We start from the raw sequence: 19,336 nt of genomic DNA, 5'->3' as shown, positions 1-19,336 counted from the left end.
TTATTTTAATAAAGAGATATTTCACCTGTATTCTAAACACTGGGGGGAAATAAACTGTATACCCTGAACCTTGACTAGACCCTGTCCTCTTGGGAAACAACTGGTGCTACAAAAGTTGCTCTACTTTGGTGTCACTGGTATTTTGAGTGGGCTTCATCCCCCAACCAGTATCTGCTACTGTTTATAGTGTTTGGATTCTAGTTTACCTTGAATTTTCCTTTGTCGTTTTTTTTTTTTTTTTCCTTAAAAACAAAAAGGTTGGAAGTAAGATTACCTATTTCTAGTCCTTGCATTGGGCCTATACCTGCATATTTGCTTATTTTGGAATTTAATATACCTAGCATAATTACTACAGTAATTTGAAATACCAGTTAGAAATCTAACAGGCACATGTATGGTTTTTAAATTCTATTTTCCCCTTACATTATAATTTAATATGCAGATATTTCACGCTTTTCTCTTTAGTTTTATCAGAGTAGGAACGGGATGATTTCTCTCCTATGGGTCTGTTAGCAACAGAGCGTTTAAAGCTTTTCAGCTACAAACTTCAAACTATTTCATGCATTATCCTGACTAATAGATGAGCAAGAAAGAATGCACGGCACAAAAGCTCAGCCTGCTGCACACGGATACAGAGCCACAAAACATCGGGCTGTATCTCAGTGTCACGGGAATTTTGCTCTTGACTTCAGAGAGATCACAATTCCTCCTTCCAAAAGCACTCCTGGAGCTCCCCCCACGTTAACTGATGTTGTACCACTGTTTCCAGGAGGAAAGGACCACGAGCCGTCAAAGCTGTTACTATTCCTTTGCCTGGTAAAGTCGATAGGTAAAAAAAAGCTCGCTAATGTCAATGAGTATTGATCAGACGCTGAGCCCTGTGGTTTTGCATCCCTCGATTCGTTTCAATTTTTGCATCCTGAGTGCCTCAGGTCTCCTGTTCGCAGGCTAGATGGCAGAGCTGAGCCACTCTGGAACACAGCGCCCGGGCTGCAGCCGGGGACAGTGTCACACACAGTGTCACACACAGTGTCACACGCGGCTCCTCCTTGTGCTCCCGTTGAAGGCAGTGAGGAAAGGGCTCACTGAGTTCAATGGAAGCAGCATCCCGTGCTCGGTGCCCGTGCTCTGCCAGGGGCTGTGATCTCCTCGGGTGACATTCTTTCTTGCCAATCACAGAAAGAAACGATAGTGTGGTTTTACTAATCGCAAATAACAGTCTTGATTACAAGTTTTATGTGTTATACAGTTAGATTAGTTTATACCTATAACTCTACATAGTATTTGTGTAAAAATAGCTTTGGAATATTAAAATCATTGCAATAAAATACCTGCAATACAATTATTAAATGTGTTCTTTGGTAGCTAGTCGATTTTTTTATGGATGGAATAGTTTTCCTTTTTTAAATCTGAACATTCCTTAACAAACAAAGAGAATGCACTGGTTTAGGTACCATTCAAAATTTCTTTGCCTAGTTTGAACTCGTTTCAAGGCATTGCACCAGCCAAGTTCAAACAGTGAAACAGCAACAATCACACTACCGTTCCAAGGAATTCAGACGACTCCACGCTCTGCGGGCCGTGCCCTGGCACAGCCCTCTCTGGAGACCAGCCCTAAGTCCCTACCCACTGGCGTGCACGCAGTACGGACACACTGACACCTCCATGGCAAGTGCTGTGGACGTGAAGAGCTGTATCCAAAGAGATGTCTGCTCAATGACAGGAAATCACTATGCTCCAAACCACTAAACAGCCAAGTACGGTGAAGATGATAATGGGCAAAGGTGTAAGACCAGTGGTCTGTTCCTCTTCTCTTTGCTTTCCGTTCCGTTCCCTCCATTTCGCTTCCTTCTTCCTCTCTGTTTTTTGCAAGTCGTCATCCTACTAAAGTGTGTGTCTTAGAACAAAGTCATAATGCAGGTGAAATAAGTCTTTGGTTTCTTTGGACTTATAAATATTTTTTTTTCAAATAGTTTTAAGTATAAACCTGCTATTTTGAGGTCCTGGTCTGTCTTTATTTATTTATTTATTTATTTTTAAAGCTTTTCCACCGAGGTTTTAGTTCGTGGTTATTCCTTCATGCTTTGGTACAAGTGCTTGATGAAGAAGATGAGTTGCCTGAATTGGAGCTGCCCTCGTCTTGCCACTTATCCAGACTCCTCCTCCGTGCATTCATGAAAAAGTTGCTGACGGTGCTCAGCTCCAACCCGAGCTGCTGGGAAATGGTGATTTGTAATTCTTTGGACGGACGCTTATTTTCCTTGAATATTGCATGTAGAGTTCGACGCTGGACGTCAGTGAAGACCAGCCGAGGCTTCTTGGGTGTATTCCCTCTATCCTTGCCGTGTTCTTGTTCTTTCCTCTTGCACGCTGCAAGAAAGGGGAGCACAGTTAGAGAGGGCTGGCAGAGGAGTGTGTGGGAGCACAGTGCAGGGCAGATTAGGGAAAAAGACTGGTCATGTCGGCTTCTGAATTTGGACAGGATGTGGGACATTTAAATCTCTAACTCATTATAAACTATTACAAGTATAAGGAATAAAAGTTAGAAAATACCTTTGTTGTTGTCTGTTAAAACTCAGCAAATGCTATTACTGGGAGCTTACATTTTGATACTACCCATTAGTGCTGAGAATTTAACTATTTAATATCTCTAGGAGGTTGAGTGGAATTTCAATAATTGGATTGGTAGATTGGAATTTTGAACTCTAAAGTTAACTTTGGTTATACTGTCCACCATTATTAGTTGCTTTCAATCCATTTCTATAGCTCTTTGTTGACTGAGAAATAAGGAACTGTGGGAAAGCAGGATGCTACTACAGTCTTACAGGCCAAATGTATTCTAAACAAAATAAAACATGTTTTGTCATGAAAAACAATGGTATAGAAAATCTTCTTTATAGAATTGCTCCTTATTTCATCTATCATCCCTTCTTTCCCTTTGAGAACGTTATTTTGCTCTACATTAATAAAGAGTGCTAGCAATTTGAAATCTGCCTCCCAGATCACCTTCCAGGCAGGATCTGATGGGATGTGAGGGAGACTCCCAGATCCCTCTGTCAGCCTCCAACTGTCTGCCAGCTCATCTTAGCATTTTGCTAGGATAAAAGCTTCCTTGGGAGGGCAGATTCCTCTGTCTCACTTTCAAAATGGTCTGAAGCTCTCTGTTTCCCTTCATTCTCTAACAATGTCCTTTAATTCTGATTGAGAGATGTGTTTCTGGAGGTAATATGAATGTTCCTTCTCTTGGTCTGTCTAGTCCTGGCTTCTGTGGAGATCAGTACTGACCACATGAAGAATTTTGTGCAGTATCTCTACTTACACCATGATTATTGGAATGAAAACAACAAATTGCTTTGCAAAGGTCCTTTCTACAACTTCTGTTATTACCAAGAGCAAGCCCTGGCATGAAGGTTTCATTGCTCGTGGGAAGTATAAAAATAGTCATCCACCTTTTGTATTTGAGGAACTGCACAGATCAGGAGCCAGGAGCTGTGAAGGCTCCTTCTGCTGGCCCAGGCAGGGACCAAGACACTGGTGGCTCAGTCCCCTTTGAGGAGAGGCTTTTGAAAAGGTCCCTAACAATATATATTCCAGCCACATACTCTTTCACAAGAAATCACACATCAATCAAATAGACTGGGCTGCCAAGCTCATGTCTCCTACAGGTATTTTTATCTGAAAACCTTTGAAGAACGCTTTGAAGTTACATCCTGACCTCTAAAGCACCGTGGAGCTTCTGGGCTAAAAACCAGGTTTCCTGATGCACGCGAGCCCCTGCTGAAGCCAAACTGCTGAATTCACTGTGGGGTTGGTTCCTGCTGAAATAATCTGCATCCCCGCTGGAGGCTAACATAGGCAAATCAAGGGTTAAAAATGCTGCTGCAAGAATAGTCTGTTATTTACTGACAAATATTCAGAATGAGGATACCAACAGCATCTCAGTCTTTTATACATGTCTGACCACTTGATAATCAGAAATTCCTGGAAAAGCAGCTGCAGAGCTCAGCTTTGCAACAGCCTCAGCCTCCAGCTCTGACTGCCCCTGCTAACAGGCTCAGGCAGAAAAGCAGACAAACCAGGTGCAGACAACATTTGCTGTGCTTCATTTCTGCTCATGCTGCTTTACCCCTTCCTTTTTCAAAGACTACACAAATTCCATCTTCTGCCTAGATACTCCGTCCAGATCATAATTTGTCACAAAATCCTAATGGCACAGACAGCGTGATCCAAGTCAGTGCTGTGCAATGCTTCAGTGTGAATCACCACATCACAAATGACAGCCACAGCAGTAGGTACAAAGCCAGCTCAATTAGTGATGTGAGCCTCTGGGGCTTCGATCACAAGCTGCTACATGAGCTCTCTGAAATAGTAGGGAATAACAAAAAAACAACCATCATTGGGAAATTAGCTTGCATAACGCATTGTCTTACTGAACTTACTTAAAACATACCTTGTTCCTCAACTTCAATTGTATTAAAACCCTCTTAATAAATGCTAGTGACATCACAGAGGTAAGAAAAAATGCACATTACTAGAGAGAAAAAAAAAAACCTATCCAGTCTATGATACAAATAAGCCTGTGACATCACAGAGGTAAGAAAAAATGCACATTACTAGGGAGAAAAAAAAATCTATCCAGTCTATGATACAAATAAGGCCATTTTAGTTTTTTTGCAAATATTTTCAGCTCTACTTCCATTAGCGTTTGCCAGAGGTAGATTGAGGGCAAAAATTTCCCAACACACTCGATTGTTCCAAGAGCCCTTGCACTGCCAGGCCTCAGGTTGTGAGCAGCAGGGGTGGATACCACCTCTCATCTTCTGCCTAGTCCAGGCCCAGGAATATTAATAGCACTTAAAAATAAATAACAGTGATAATGAAAAACTGTAATAGGGTTTCCTTGTGATCGTTTTCCCTGCACTGGAGCCAATCAATTTTAATAATAAATTGTAGCTTCCAGCTTGCCAGAGAACAAATGTACACCACGGGATAAAATCTGCTCCATGAGGAGAGTAGCTCCAGAGCAGGCACAGACACTGGCCAGCTCACAGGCAAGGGCTGGCAAGGTGGGGCTGCCAGGCTCTCTGACAGCAGCCTGAGCCAGGTCACGCCCAGGCAGAGCAGCTGTGCCTGCTCAGGCCACGTCCTACCCCAGGGCCAGCTCCTCCCCTAATGTCCACTGAGGTCAGGCCCCAGAGACATCCACTGAAATGGTTTTTTTGGATAAAACACCAGAGCCTGTCTTCACAGCGATTTATCACACACTCCATCTCTCTTTTATCTTACACAGCAGAAGATAATAACAGTAATTTGCACTGATGTCCTTCTTGTTCCCCTGCCCTTGAGCACTGTGAGAGGACCTCTCCCACAGCACAGACACTGAATTTCGGTGCTTTGCAGGGTGCTGTGCTCCCTAGAGGTGAGCACCTCCCCCAGGACACACCTGCCCTCACTCCCTGCTGCAGGCAGCCCTGTGCTTTGTCTCCAGGGTGCCCCCACTGAGCAATGCTCCGTGTGATGCCTTTTGAAAAAAGCCTTTGAGAAAATCTTGTTAAGAAAAGAGAAAAGCAGAGGATAAAGGAAGAGTCACCCTGACTCTGGCAACACACGTGCAGATATGACAATGTAATATTATCAGTTCCAGAAGCAGCCTTATAAATCCAGTCCTGAACTCTGGCCTCTCCCACTCACTTCCATCTTCCTCTGCCCTGAGCAACAGATATTTTTGACACTTGCAATTCTCCTGACACATCAATCTATTTTTGCCTCCCTTTGTTCCTTCTAAGTCACCCGAGGGATCTGGGCAAGCAAACTTGCCAGACCCTGTAAGGTCTGTACATGGCAACGGGCCCAGCTGCCTGGGCACGGTGCATCAGTGAGCTCCCACCTCTGCAGCTCCGGGGTCTGCTGACTCTTTTCTGCAGCCCCAGCTGGGTGCAGCACAGTGGGATTAGTTCTGCCCTGCCAGGGGTGTGAACAGGACCCCGTCCCCTGTGAAAATGCACTAATTGCATCTTTAGGTCGAGGCAGTGAAGAGGATGTTTTGCCTATCTGTGATATGAACAACATTACTCAGTCAGTCTAAAAGTCAAGATTATAGTAAGCTCAGGTGTTAACCCTGATGCTTGATCTAGTGTTTCATTCCTAGAGGACGGATTTCTTTTTAAAATTGAAGAAAAAACCCTGATTACTATACACCAATTTTCAGGAGCATGTGGTGTGTACACATGTACCTAGATGTTTCTAGCAAACTCCAGTTTTCCTTTCTGAAAAAACAGGAGCAAATAATAAAGCTGGTGGTGCTCTCAATAAACCTAATTTCCCATGGTTTCTGGTTTAGTTTGTGAACATAATAAAATAGCACCACAAGCTCTGCTGGTTGCTTTTCTGGACAGCTGTCACTGAAGCAGGGGAAACAGCAATGGAAAATTTCACTTGGGCAAACCTTTCCCCAAGCCCTGTGGCTACTTTTGGATGTCAGAGGGCAACTCTCCCTGAGAGAGGCATTGCTCAGCTGGTGTCCCACTGTGCCACCACGGAACAAGCTCTCAGACAGGGGACGGAGGAGTGCAGATGGTGATTTGGGGTCTCAGGCCTGGCAGCGGGAGAGCTGTGCCCTCAGCAGCACAGGCAGGCGAGGCAGCAGCCATGCCCTCTGGGGTCACACTGCCACCTGCAGCACTGCCCACAGCACAGGGGCACACAGCACCCACAGCCGGGTGTTTGCCTGTGCACAGTGCCTGGAAGGGCAGCAGGGACACAGCAGAGGGGGCACCAGCAGCAGGGTAACAGAGCTGCTCCTGGAAGGGAAGGGTACAGCCACCAGCGCCTGGGCACGGCCTCCTCACCCTGTGGGGGACAAAGCCAATGCACACAAGGCACCTCTGCTTACAGGGAGCTCTTTGCTCCTCTGCTTGAGCCAGACCAGCAAGAGACACACACACAGTGCCTCCCCAGCCATGCTGAATTCAGAGCCTGTGGGCACACAGAGCAGACTGTGAGGGGTCACCAGTGAGGGGACACGAGACCTTGCACCCTGAGGTGACAGGGCACGTTTCCAGCTGTGGCCTGGGTCACTGCTGACCACAAGCCATTACTTGATGGCCACCAAGTGCCTTCTATGAGATTGTGTTTTACCCCTCCTCTTGCAAAAGTATTTTGGTTATCTCAACCTCATGTGTACAGGACTGTCTTAAAGACACAAAAAGCCCTTTCAGAAGTATCTCTTTAAATGTATTTTCTAATCTCTGTTGTGTCAGGTCTAGAAAGTTCAGCTATATCTGAACTGCATCCACCTAGGAATCCCTTTCCAAATCATCTGCTCCTAGTTTTGAAACATCACACAGTATCCAATAACGAGTGTGGAGAGTGAAAACTTCACCGCTATTAACTGGAGAATATCCTGAAAGAGATTCTTCTGTGGGAGGCTCTACCTTCTGGTAGAGAAAGCAGCAGTTTTTCTGCTTCCACAGGAGGCTGAAACTGCTGCAGGACTTTGGCCATCCCAGATATTTCTAATCACACTGGCTACAACAGCTCAGTGGAAACAGGCAGCCAAAAGCTTATGGCAAATTCATGGTTGCAATAACACACAATAAAGTGTGATTAGTTACATCCTTATCATGCGAATAACACCTCTGGGGCTTGCAGAGAGGCACATGAACAACAGACCTCTCCCAATTATCAAAAACTTCATATTTGGGGGCATATGAAAACAAAATAAAAGGGCATAGGAGACACTGGCAACCTGAGGGTTAATGTCACAACATGAACTAAACCAAAGCAAATCTCTTAGACCTGAATCATAACCACAACAGCTGGGTGACATTCACTCTGATACATCATGGTTTAGTGATTCCCTGCACTGCCCCAGGTTCTTCAAAGGCACTTGGGGAATGGAATTCCTCTGGAAAGGCACTCTGTGAGACAGCCTCCACTCGTGGAGGCAGCTTGTGGCCATGAGCTCCCGCTGCAGCAGGTTGCAGACAGCACTGAGGCTTGAAAGAGCATTCCCTTCAACTTCAGCCCACTGTGGGTAAGGCCCCGCACAGCTTTTCAGTGATGAAAGCCTACCTGAGTGATACGGGTTGCTCCCCAAAGCTTTCTCCTTTCAACTGAAAAGAGCATGATCTACTCTGAAATGCCTGAGCCCACACTGAATGATTTCTTTTTAATCCTGGCATTATTCAGCATTTGACACTTGTTTATCTAGTGATTTGTATTTATGCTTATTCAGTGTGTAGGTGTTTCCATATACCCAGAGATCTTTTGATCTGTGTCGCATTTCTCCGCCATCAAATCCAGGGAATTCTCTTTTGTTGTTTCATGACATCAAAATAAATGAAAATACGTTTGTGTATGGGAAGCTCACAGGATGACATCACCCAGTCAACACACTGATCCAGCTGATCCAGAACGGTAAACATCTCACTCATGGGCACTGTATTAAAATGAGCGACCTTAATTTGCTGGCCCTGGAATAATGAAGTGAATCTGACTGAGGATGCTGACTCAGCAGTTCGGGATTCAGGGGTTTACATAAACTTAGTGTTGATGGATGTGTAACCACTTCAGCAAACTGACATCACCCTTACAGAATGTGTTGCTGAGTGGATCAATCAGGGGAAAGCACCTGAATTCCCTGCGATATCATTTAAAGCAAATGTTAAAATTCTTTAGCTAGGTCTTTAGTTAACCATATTACTGTGACAAATATTTCTTTGCCTAGCATAAGTAATTAGAATTTAATCACTTAAACTGCATCTTAATTACCCCAAATGAATTGAAAGGACATTTAATAGCAAAGATTAAATTGCCTTAATGAACGATTTTTGCGACGACATCGACATTTTAATCGCGCTAGCCGGGCCCGGCCCCCCCGCCCCACGCCGCAGCGGCACCGGCGGGCCCCGGCCGCGGGGTGGCACCCGCTCCCCGCCGAGGGCCGCGGGGCTGCGCTCCGCATCGCGGGCTCCGCATCCCAGCGGACCGCGTCACATCCCAACGGACCGCATCCCACGGCACCACATCACATCCCACGGCGCCGCACCGCATCGCATCCCACTGCACCGCGGGGCTCCGTACCGCATCCCAAGGCGCCGCACACCACCTCAGCCCACGGTGGGGACCGTGCCGCATCCCACCGCACCGCACCGCGGAGGCCGCACTGCATCGCATCACATCCCACCGCACCGCGGGGCTCCGCACCACATCGCATCCTAACACATTGCACCCCACCACACCGCGGGGGCGGCACCGCATCCCACCGCACCGCGAGGCTCCGCACCTCACCGCATCCTAACACATTGCACCCCACCACACCGCGGGGGCGGCACCGCATCCCACAGCACCGCGAGGCTCCGCATCGCAGGGCTCCACACCACATGCCAACACACCGCGGGGCTCCGCACCACACCGCGGGTTCCCTAAGGCATCACACCACGCCGTGGGCTGCGCGCCGCGCCACGGGCCCCTCACCCGCGCTGCCGCTCCGCTCCGCACCAAGCCGCGGCATCCCGCTGGGGAGAGCGAGCCGGCCGCTCCGCTCCGCCTAGCGCAGACTGGGAAACGCCGCCCGCTCGCGTCGCGCTCCGCTCCGCTTATGCGCCGCGCCCCGCCTCCGCGACCCGGCCCCCTCCGGGCCGGGCGGCACCGCCCGCTGCGCACCTGGCCGTGCCCCTTCACACCCTCCGCGTCTCCCGGCCCCGCCAGCCCCGCCCGTGTCCCGCGGCACAGACCGGGCGCGGAGCCGCACCGGGTCCCCTGGCCCCGGCCCGCTCACGCCGGCTCCGAGCCGTGGGAGCGAGTCCCCCCGCGGGCCTCCGAGGCGTTCGGGCGCTGACTCCGGCGCATTCCGCCCCTCCCGTATCCCCAGGCAGGGACTTTGCTACAGCAGCCGAGAATTGAGTTTCTGAGCGGTGGAAACGACGCAGTCCGTCGCAAAACCTTCACTGCAACGTTGAGTATCGCCACATTCACTGAAAAACCCGGGTCGTTTCTCTGGTTCCGCTCTTAAGGACCGCCCTGCCGGCTGCCGTTTCCCCGGCTCCAATTTTTAAGTTCTCCGTCAATTCCAATGTATTCAAAACAACGAGATATGTTTCAAATAAAGCAGAAATGAGTCAGTGATGACATAAAGAAGTTCCTCCGGTTGGGGGGACATTAAGGAAGCCGTTTGTCAGCCTGCCTGTGCGGGGGGGAATGGGGGAAAAGGGGCTGCGGGCAACTCTCCCGCCTGTAGTTCAGTTCTTATCGACCGGTTTCTAATGCATGTGACAACGAGTGCAGAATTCTGCACCCTACAAACATGCAAAACCTGAGCCTGGGCTCACTTCAGCGGCTTCGGCACGCACGCGTTAAGGAAGAGCCCCCCGTGCCATCCGATTCACTGCTTTCCTCTATCGGAAGCAGCAGCATTTCTAGCTCCAGCAGCCAGCGCCCGCAGCCGCCGGTGCCCGCGCTGCGCCCCGCGGTGCTGCCCGCACCCCTGAGAACAGCAGCCGTGCATCGGGCTTTAATTCCGTTTGGGCTGCAAGGAAAATGTCACCACTGAGGCTTCCTATCTCCCTAAAATGGGGTGGGGTGGAGCGGGGAAATGAAAACTACTGTTCAGTTAATAAATTGTTCTTATAAATTAATCTTTCAGCATAATGAAACTGACTTCTTCTTAAGTAAAACGGCTCAAGGCAGTTGCGTTTCCAAAGAGAGTCTGTCAGCATCGGTCACTTCTCTGTTTCGTGTATGATTAATCCAGGTAGATTTATGTCGGAAACGCGAATCTGCATTTATCGATTTGATCATGGAAGCGCCCGACACTCGGCCATGCTGGGTCCCGGTCGGTCCTCAGGGAAAACTCCCCTGGATGCCTGTAGTCTTCAGGTGAAATTCACCAGCACTTCAGCAACAGCTCCTACGCTTCAGTCACCTTAGAACTCCCCGGAGGAGTTCTTGTCCCTTGTGTGGAGTTTATGCGGACCCTTCGGCTACACGGACAGCTGAAGGCTGCCTGAGGCAAAGCGAGAGCGGTGGTTTAATGCCGGTACGGGCAAAGCCAGAATACCTGGCCTATGGATTTCCAGATGATTTTATCTCTGATTATCACGTTTCTTCCTGGTTATGTAAAAGGTAAATCGCACAAGCCAGAAACCAGCTGTAGACCGGCAGGAGCCCGGGCTCCCTACCGGTGTCACCTGCAGCTGGCACAATCCTGGTGCCACGCACCTCTCCTCTCCTCCTGGGGTATCCCGACCCCTCTGGCTGAGTTACCGTGCTGAGGGAAGCTCGCTTCCCCTCTGGCCACGCACCCGTTCGGAGGCACTGATCCCCAAAACAGGCTCCCCCAGGGCTCTGCCCTGCCGGATCCGAGCGGCTCCCGCCGCGGGCAGCCCGTGCGCTCAGCCCGCCGCTCGCCGCAGCTCCGCGGCACTAATTGCCGGCTGCAGCTACGTATAATCGATGCCATGCTGCTCCCCATCGGGGCCGGCAGCCGTGGGGGGCTCAGCAAGCACCTGCGCCCGGGCTACGGCTGGCCTCGTCCATGAACCGGGAGGGGGCTGGCCTGGCCTCGGCGCGCCGCGGGGCTCGCCCGGGAGCGGGGCCGCCCGGGCGGAGGCGGAGCTCGGCAGGCAGCGGGGTCGGGCCCTGCCGGCGGTCGCTGTTCGTGGTGCTGAACTCCAGCAGGACCTCACTGGCTCCGCGCCCGCGGGGACCGAGCCAGCCCGGGCGGCGGCGCGGGGCCCTCCGCTCGCCGCGCTCCCCGGAGCCGCCGCCGCTGCCCGGTGCGGGCGGGGTGCCGGGGCCGGCGGGGCCGCTCCCGCCCGCCGGCGGTCAGTAGATGGCGCAGAACCCCCGGGAACCGACGAGGGGCGACGAGCGAGGGCTGCGGACGGCGCGATGGCCCCGGCCGGTCGGGATGGGCATCGCGCCCGCAGCCCGGCCGTGTGACCCGGGGCGGCCCCGGCGGCACCCTCGGGCGGGAGCCGCCCTGTTTTGAGGCTGTTTGATTCAAACGGCAGCGAGGGTGGGACCGGGGCACGGCCCCCGGGTGCCGCCCCGCCACGCGGCGGGTAATTAAAACAAACAAACAAACAGCCGAGCGAGCGAGCGAACAAACAAGCGGGGCCGAGCCGTGCTGCGGGGGCGGGGGCTGCGCTGGGACGGGCTCGGGGCGGGCCCGGCCCAGTGCGGAGGAACGCGGCTCGCCCGGGCCCGCTCCTCCTCCCGCTGGGCAAACATTAACGAAGGGCAAACGCGGCTGTAAATCAATCCCGCCGAAGGACACGGCCGGCAAACAAGCGCGCCCCAGCGCTGCCCCGGCTGCGCACCGGGCACGACTGCTCCGGGTGCTCTCTCATCCTCCGATCCCTCCGGGACAGGGCCTCTCGCCTCGGCCCAAGCTCCGCACCGGCAGCAGCCGAGGTGCGCCGAGCCAGGCCCGGGCCGGCCCCGTGCGGGCGGTCAGCAGGGTCAGGAGGGGAAGGGCTCTCCCCCGGGCCCGGTCCGCTCTCGGAGTGTCGCCGGTGAAGGCCCCGGTCGATGCCCCCCGCCTCCCTGATGCAAACGCCTTTATGCAAAGTGCCCGCAGGGTAAATATTAAACAGCCCCTAATGAGGCCACCGGGGCCGGGGCGGCCCAGACCTTCCCGGCGCGCTCGGGGGCGGCGGCGGGCGAGAGGTGCAAACGGCGTCATTAGATTTCATATTTAATGTGGAAAACGCTCTGATTACTCTATCGATTTCTTTACAGTTAATTTGGCGAGAATTTCTCGCCGGCTTCGCAAGGCTTCAGCTTAGCCGGGATTCACATGAGGCGGGAGAAAGGATAAGAGGAGGGGAGGAAAAGAGGTGCAGCTATGAAAAATAGCAGCCAGGTCGCAGGCCAACATGGAGCAGCTCTGGAGGGACGGGCCTGTCCCCTCCTGAGAGCCGCGGGCGAGCGCGGGTTCCCCACGGCGCCTCTCCCTGCTGACACCCGCTCGGGGAGCCCCCACGGAGGGGCCCTTCGGGACGAGCTGGCTCAGAGGGCGCACATCGGCACAGGACCCCCTCCGGCAGCAGAGTCTAAGGAACCTTGGGCTCCCTTACACTCCTCTGGCGCGTTTGCAAAATGTGTCTCTGCCGCGTTTTCCCTGGCCGCTACCCTTCCTCCCGATCGGCGGGTCCGTGCGAGGCCGGCGGGCAGTCGCAGTTCCAATAATGAATGGCTCGAAGTAGATTATTTTTTCCTGAACAAGACAAAGTCGGGATTTTTTTCTTCCTTTATCCTCTCCTGTTTCCTCCTTCTCGCACACACGAAAAAAAAAATCCAACAAACTGAAATGAATTCAGCCTTAAATCCCAGCAGGCTGCAGAAGGGATGTACTTTTTCTTTTAATTGTATTTATTTTTTCGGTGTCCCTTCACAGCCCTTCCAAATGTCAATGAAGGCGAGGGAGAGGGAGGGAAGACTACAGAGAGACAGTCAAACAGATAAATATTCAGTGATAGAGAGGAGAGAGAGAGTGGGACAGACAAAGGAAAAAAGAACAGAGAAGAGAAGGGAGATGGGATGAATAAGATGGAGGCTGGAAGAGGTCAGCTTTGCAATTAGCAGTTCTGCTTACATTTCAAGAGACAGCCCAGGAAGTGTCAAGACCTCAATCCTGCTTCCATGTAACTACCAATTTTTCTTCTATTTGTCGGAGCTTCTGTAATCTGGGAGGTAGGAATCCCCCAGGGACGGCTGGAAGGGGCAAATACTCAAGATAAAGTGCAAGGCGAGAACGCGAGGCCTAAAATAAGCAGGCTCCATCCCCCTCACTGCCTCCCGGTTGTTGTCTGCGGGAAATCAGAAAGGGAAGAAACGAAGGCGGCTCTGGGTATTTATCTACCTGATAATTCTCTAAACGCCCGGGAGTGAGTTATAATTTGGACGTGAAATTTAATTTGCGTCGGCTGCAGTAATTTATGTTATTTTGAATTGATGTTCATACATCAATATCAATAGGGGCAGATTTTTACCACTTAGTAAGATCATCACACGTTTAAAACCTGCACAAAATAAAATCGATACTTTATGCATTTACAGCCGGTGGCCGGCAGCGCGGCGCGGAGGGGTGCGGAGGGGCGCGCAGGCTGCGCGGGGCGGGGCGGGGGCCCCGGGACCGCCCCACTGACAGGGACTCGGCTCTATGCAATTGCCCACGTGCTGCCGGAGCCCAGGTGGGCAGCGCCCGGCGAGGCCCGGAGCCCCCGGTACGCGGGGAGAGCTCTGCGGGGCATCCCGACCCCCCCCGTGCTGCCAACCCCTCTTCGCCCCGGGGAAGCTGTTTCTGTAAGGTGCCAGCTTTCGGGTTTCATCGGAAAGGGAAGGCGGAATAATGAGGCTTTGTCTCTCTAACGGGATTACCGGGATCCGTTTATGAGAGGGCAGCGCTGAGGTGGCTGGAGAAGGGGCGGTCTGGGGGCAGCAGCGAACAATGGGACCCTCCGGACCCGGCAGCTGGGCAGAGCACGGCCGCCTCCCTCCCTCCCTCCCTCCTCCCTCCCGGCCTGCAGCAGCCGGGGCTGGCAGAGCTTCCCGGCCGGCAGCGCCAGGAAAGGGATGCCAGCAGCCTCGGAATCGAGGGGTTGTTTCCAGTATCGATCTATGCAAATGAGCGGAGATTCAGGTCGACCAAATTGTCGTAAAAATACGCTCCAAATCGAAGAAAGTTCGCCTTAGTAATCGTTACGGGGATATTGGAAACACAAACTCCATCCTCCTCTCCCGGGTAGCACCAACCAGACGAGGGTTTTTCGCTGGTGGGGTGGCTGCTGAGAAAGGGAAGGCGGAAAGGGCAGTTTCTGAGAGCTCAGACCTTTGAAACTGACTCCGCAGGAGTGGAAGCCAAAGAGAGCAACGTCCTCCCACTGGCGGGCACCTAAGGGCCAGCTACAGCGGGGAGGGAGGCCCTGCCCGTACCCTTCCTGGCTCTGCTTTAGGTTTCTGGAACAAGGTGGTTGACTGAAAATACGCACGGGGCACGGTGGTGGCCCAGCTGCGTCCCTGCACACTCGGGAAACGGTCGCAAGTTGTCACCGTCTCGGCAGTCGAGAGTGCAAGACCAGTTTGTGCTTTTGAAAGGAGAAAGATTTGGCCCTTCCCTTATTTTTGTCTGTGAAACGGATCAGTGACCCTGGCTCCAACTCGGATTGACTGTCTTGCGTTCTCCAGGGACAAATTAATGGAGACCTATCACTTAATTAACAAACCCTCACTCACGGTATATTAAACCCGGGCTCTGCAGGCGGGAGGGTTTGGGAGGCGGCGGCAGAGCACAGGTACGGACCGGGACGGCCATCTCTGAGCAGACAATACGGGACCCGCTCGGGAGCACACCGGGCAGCGAGCGCCGACCGCGGGGCGAGGCTGCGAGCAGCGAAGCCGCGGCACGGCCGGTCTGTCTCACGCAGAGACATCCACGCGAAACTCAAAGTGCGCGGCCTAATGATAACTACAACCAGTTAAAAATAAAAAGAAATCCAACGATTTTAGCCACCAGCATTTCTCAGGCACAGCTCACCCGCCGGGCTCGGCTCACTCGCGCCTGTCCCAGCTCACCCAGCCCGAGCGGGACCCCGAGCCCCACCGCGACCTGAGCCCACCGCCCCGACACAAAGCAGACGCACCGACTCTCTCGGCGGCGCATTACCGGGGCTCCCCCGTACCCCGTCCGTGGGCCCGGTTCAGGAGCCAATTCAAGCATTTCCGCCTCGCCCTCTGCGCAGCGTTGCCGCCGGCCAGAGCGGCTTTCGGCGGCGTCCCGTTACCGGGCGGGCTGGGCGTCCTTCTGCCCGCGGCAGGCGAGCCCGGGGGTGCGCCCGGCCGGGGAACGGGGAGAGCAGGGGGGCCGCAGTGCGCTGCCCGAGCCCGGCTCGGCTTTGTCTGAGCGCGGCGCAGAGGAGCCGGACGGTGCCGGTGCTCCGAGCCGGGAGAGGGAGAGGGGAAGGGAGAGAAATGGAGAGGCGGAGCGGGGGATCGGTGCTGCTCTTCAGGGACAGGCGGGCACCGGGGCGGCCTGCCCAGGCCCGAGGCCCCGCTCTGCCGCTGCCGTGCCCCGAACACCCCGCAGCGGGCTCACCTGCAAGCCGTAGAGCAGACATCCGCTGAAACTCCGGCTCCTGGAGCCACTTCCACATTCTGCGGAAGGTCTCCCGGCCGGATTTGAGCTTGCTCCAGGGCTTGGGGTTCCTCAGCAGGTCCGAGAGTGTCCCTTGAGAACGGCACAGCACCCTCTGGGCGAAGATAGCCTGGGGGATGCTGTACCGCTTGAGCTCGGTGGTGATCCTCTGAGCTACTTCTTTGGTATTGATTTCTTCCATTTGCCCTGAATTACTTCCACTGTTGACCTGCGAACCAGTTACAGAAGGGTTTTGCTCCCTGGCAGAGCCCAGGATCTGCCCGTGGCTCTGGGCATTCAAGTGGGCATGGGGGTGGTGTGGGATCCCGTTGATAGGCACCATGCCAGCGGAGGTGGGGGTGAGGTGTTGGTCGCCATGCCTGGCTAACATGGCAGGGTGGTGGGCTTCAAATCCGTTTGGGGTGAGCATTTTCTCGGCGGGCATGGTGGCACTGGGATGAGCGTAGTGGGGCAGCCCTTGCTGGGAGTTGTGGATGCTCCCCAGGCCCGATCCAGACAACGGAGAGAGGCTCTGCCCCATGCCGGTAACATCCTTGTGGTAGGGGGTGTAGAGATTGTTCATGGACGCCAGACCCCTCTCGTCCCGCATGAGCGTGAAGCTGCCGCTCACGTTGCCCGGTATCCGCTGGTGGGGATGGTGATGGTGGTGATGGTGGTGGTGGTGGTGAGGGAACTTGTCCGAGACCGTCGAGATGGGAGGTAGAGGCTGCAGAGGGGTTAACGTGGTGTAGGTGCTGCTCATGCTCATGCCGGGGGGTGTCTCGCAGGCCATGGTCATGGTGGGGTGCAGGGGGCCGGTCAGCGCGTGCTCGGGCGGCCGGTGGTGGTGGTGGTAGTCGCCGCCGTCGAGGATGGACGCCATGCCCATGGAGCGCGGGTGGGCCGGCAGGTGGCTGCCGCGGTGGGCCACCGCGCTCCGGTGGTGGGGGCTGCCGCTCATCAGGTCGGCGGCGGCGGGCACCGGCTCATGGCTCACCCCGTGCAGATCGCCGATGTTCTCCATCGCCAGCTGCGCGTTCATCGTCGGCCGTGCGGGCGGCGGGACCGCACATCTATCTGGTGGGCGGCGGGGCGTCCCGGAGCTCTTGGCGGCGGCCGGTTGCTCCCGCGGGCCGGCGGCGGCGGGCGAGCGCTGCGGGCTGGTGGTGGCGGTGCTGCTGCTGCTGTTGCCGGGCTGCTGGCTTTCCCGTTTCGGTCGGTTTTTTTATTATTATTATTATTATTTTCCCGTTCAATATTTATTTTGTGGCAACGTATTTATTTGTTTTTTCCCGCTGCTGGCTGGCGCCGCCGGGCCGGTCCTAGGGCCGCCGCTCCCTCAGGCCGGGCCCCGCAGCCGCGGCCGCGGCGGGTGTGTGGCCGCGTCCCTCGCCATCCCCAGCCATGGCTCTCTCTGCGCCCCGCGCTCCGGCTCCGCTCCGTGCTGCAGCGCCGCCGCCGCCCGCACCGCGCATGCGCGCGGCGCCCCCTCCCGCCCCGCCCCGCCCCGTGACGTCAGCGCCGCTATTAAGCGGGCGAGCCCCGCGCGGCGGCGCTCAGAGCCGGCGGTGTCGCTGCCCCGCGCCCGCGGCCCCCGCCCCGGGCACAAAGGGCCGCCCCGCCCCGCTCTGCTGCCGGCAGGGACACCCGCCCCGCCCCTTCGGTGACTCCGCGTTTTCCGTGAGCGCGGAGCCTCCTCACCGGGAGCTTCCGGAGGTGACACCGGACCGCCCTGCCCCGCGGCGCCCGTGGGCCGTGCCCCCCGTGTGCCCCACACGTCCTATCTACCCACGCTGTCCCGCAGCCGCGTGCCCCGGTATCGCTCTTCTCAGGTGCCCTACGGGGAAACTTCCCGTTGCCCGGCCTGGGGATGGGCGGTGGGAGCCCCACGGAGCTGGGTCCCGGGGTCAGCCCCGCGGCTCAGCTCCCGCACCCCTCGACCACCCCTCCCGGGGTCCGGCCGGGCGGTGCGATGGGGAGGGACGCCCCCCTGCAGCCCCCGCCGGGGACCCCGGGCGTGCCCGGCAGTGCAAGGCGAGCATATGTCCCGAGGCGCCCAGCAGCCGGACATGCCGCTGGTTTTCTTTTATTTTTTCTTCAAAAAGAAAGAAAAGGAGGCGGAGGAGAGAGAACAAGCGAGCTCACCCGCCGGCCCCCCTCGTTAGCTAAGGTGCCTTTATGCTGGAAGAAAGGGCAGATGTGCCTATTGTTCGCCCATTAACAATAACGAACCACGCCGGGCAGAGTGCAGCGTGTGCGCGGCGCCGAGCGGCGGGAGGGACGGGCCGAGCCGAGCCGAGCCGCGGGAGAGCCGCGGGGCCGCGGCCGGGCGGCACCGGGCCGGCGGCGCACAAAGGCCGCGCCGCTTCCCCCCGCACTGCTGTCGGGCACCGCGGCTGCTCTCGGCTCCCTGCGGAGCCGCCTGTCCCCAGAGCCCCGGCCCGGCCCGGGCACAGCGAGCGGATCTGCGCCGCGCTGGGGCTCGGGCACCCCGGTGTCTTTTCCATGGAGCGGGGGATAGGAGCTGAGCACCTGTCCTGGCGAAGCCCGCAGAGTGAGGGCGAGCCGCTTCGCCCCGCGGGACCCGCGCACAGGTCTGTGCGGGGCCCGGTCACCCTCCCTGCGCTCCGCCGAGAGCTCCAGGCCCCGTCCCTGCTGAGCGGCAGCGGTCGCTGCCAGCGGCCCCGGGGGGAGCCAGGCTGCAGGGACAGAGCCAGGAGCCGGTCCTGGGGCAGAGTCCCCCTGGGAGCGAGCTGAAATCAGCCCCTGGGGTTACGTTTCTCGGAGTTATTGCCCTAACTTTACGGACAGGGCCTGCGGAGATTCCCCTCGGTACGAGGGGTCCCGTGGGGTCTCACTGTTCTCCGCTTCACCGAGGCAGCGAGAGCCCTCGGCCCGCGCTTTGAGCCCAAAGTACCGCACCAGCGGCGGGCCTCGGCGAGGAGCCCCATCGGCGGAGCCAGGCCTGGCCCCGCTCCTTCCCTGCTGCCCGTCCACAACGCCCGCGGGACCAGGTGTGCCCCGCCGCGGGCTGCGGGCCGTGCCTCGCACCGAAGCGTCCGGGCCGTCCTCCCGCACCCCCGCCCCGCAGCGAGACCCGCAGGTGAGCGGAGCCCCGGTGCCTCTCGCCCAGGCAGCGCTGCGCTCCTGGGGCGCTCACGGGGACCGTGCCCGGGGAGCCCGGCGTGGGGGCTGCCG

The 19,336-nt window shown here is 55.7% G+C and overlaps 1 protein-coding gene across 1 annotated transcript; it reads right to left on the bottom strand.

Moving 5' to 3' along the window:
• Positions 1–2,077: 2,077 nt before the first annotated feature.
• ONECUT1 (one cut homeobox 1) lies at positions 2,078–17,180 on the bottom strand. The gene is made up of 2 exons (XM_041418852.1): positions 16,100–17,180; positions 2,078–2,370 (listed from the first exon to the last, which is right to left on the bottom strand). The coding sequence occupies exons 1-2, from the start codon at positions 17,178–17,180 to the stop codon at positions 2,078–2,080; spliced, it is 1,374 nt and encodes a 457-aa protein (XP_041274786.1).
• Between the last annotated feature and the right edge of the window lie 2,156 nt (positions 17,181–19,336).

The sequence above is a fragment of the Onychostruthus taczanowskii genome, unplaced genomic scaffold (genome assembly GCF_017590055.1).
Source record: "Onychostruthus taczanowskii isolate IOZ18803 unplaced genomic scaffold, ASM1759005v1 scaffold6, whole genome shotgun sequence".
Lineage (NCBI taxonomy): Eukaryota > Metazoa > Chordata > Aves > Passeriformes > Passeridae > Onychostruthus > Onychostruthus taczanowskii.
This window is presented reverse-complemented; position numbering and strand designations above follow the sequence as displayed.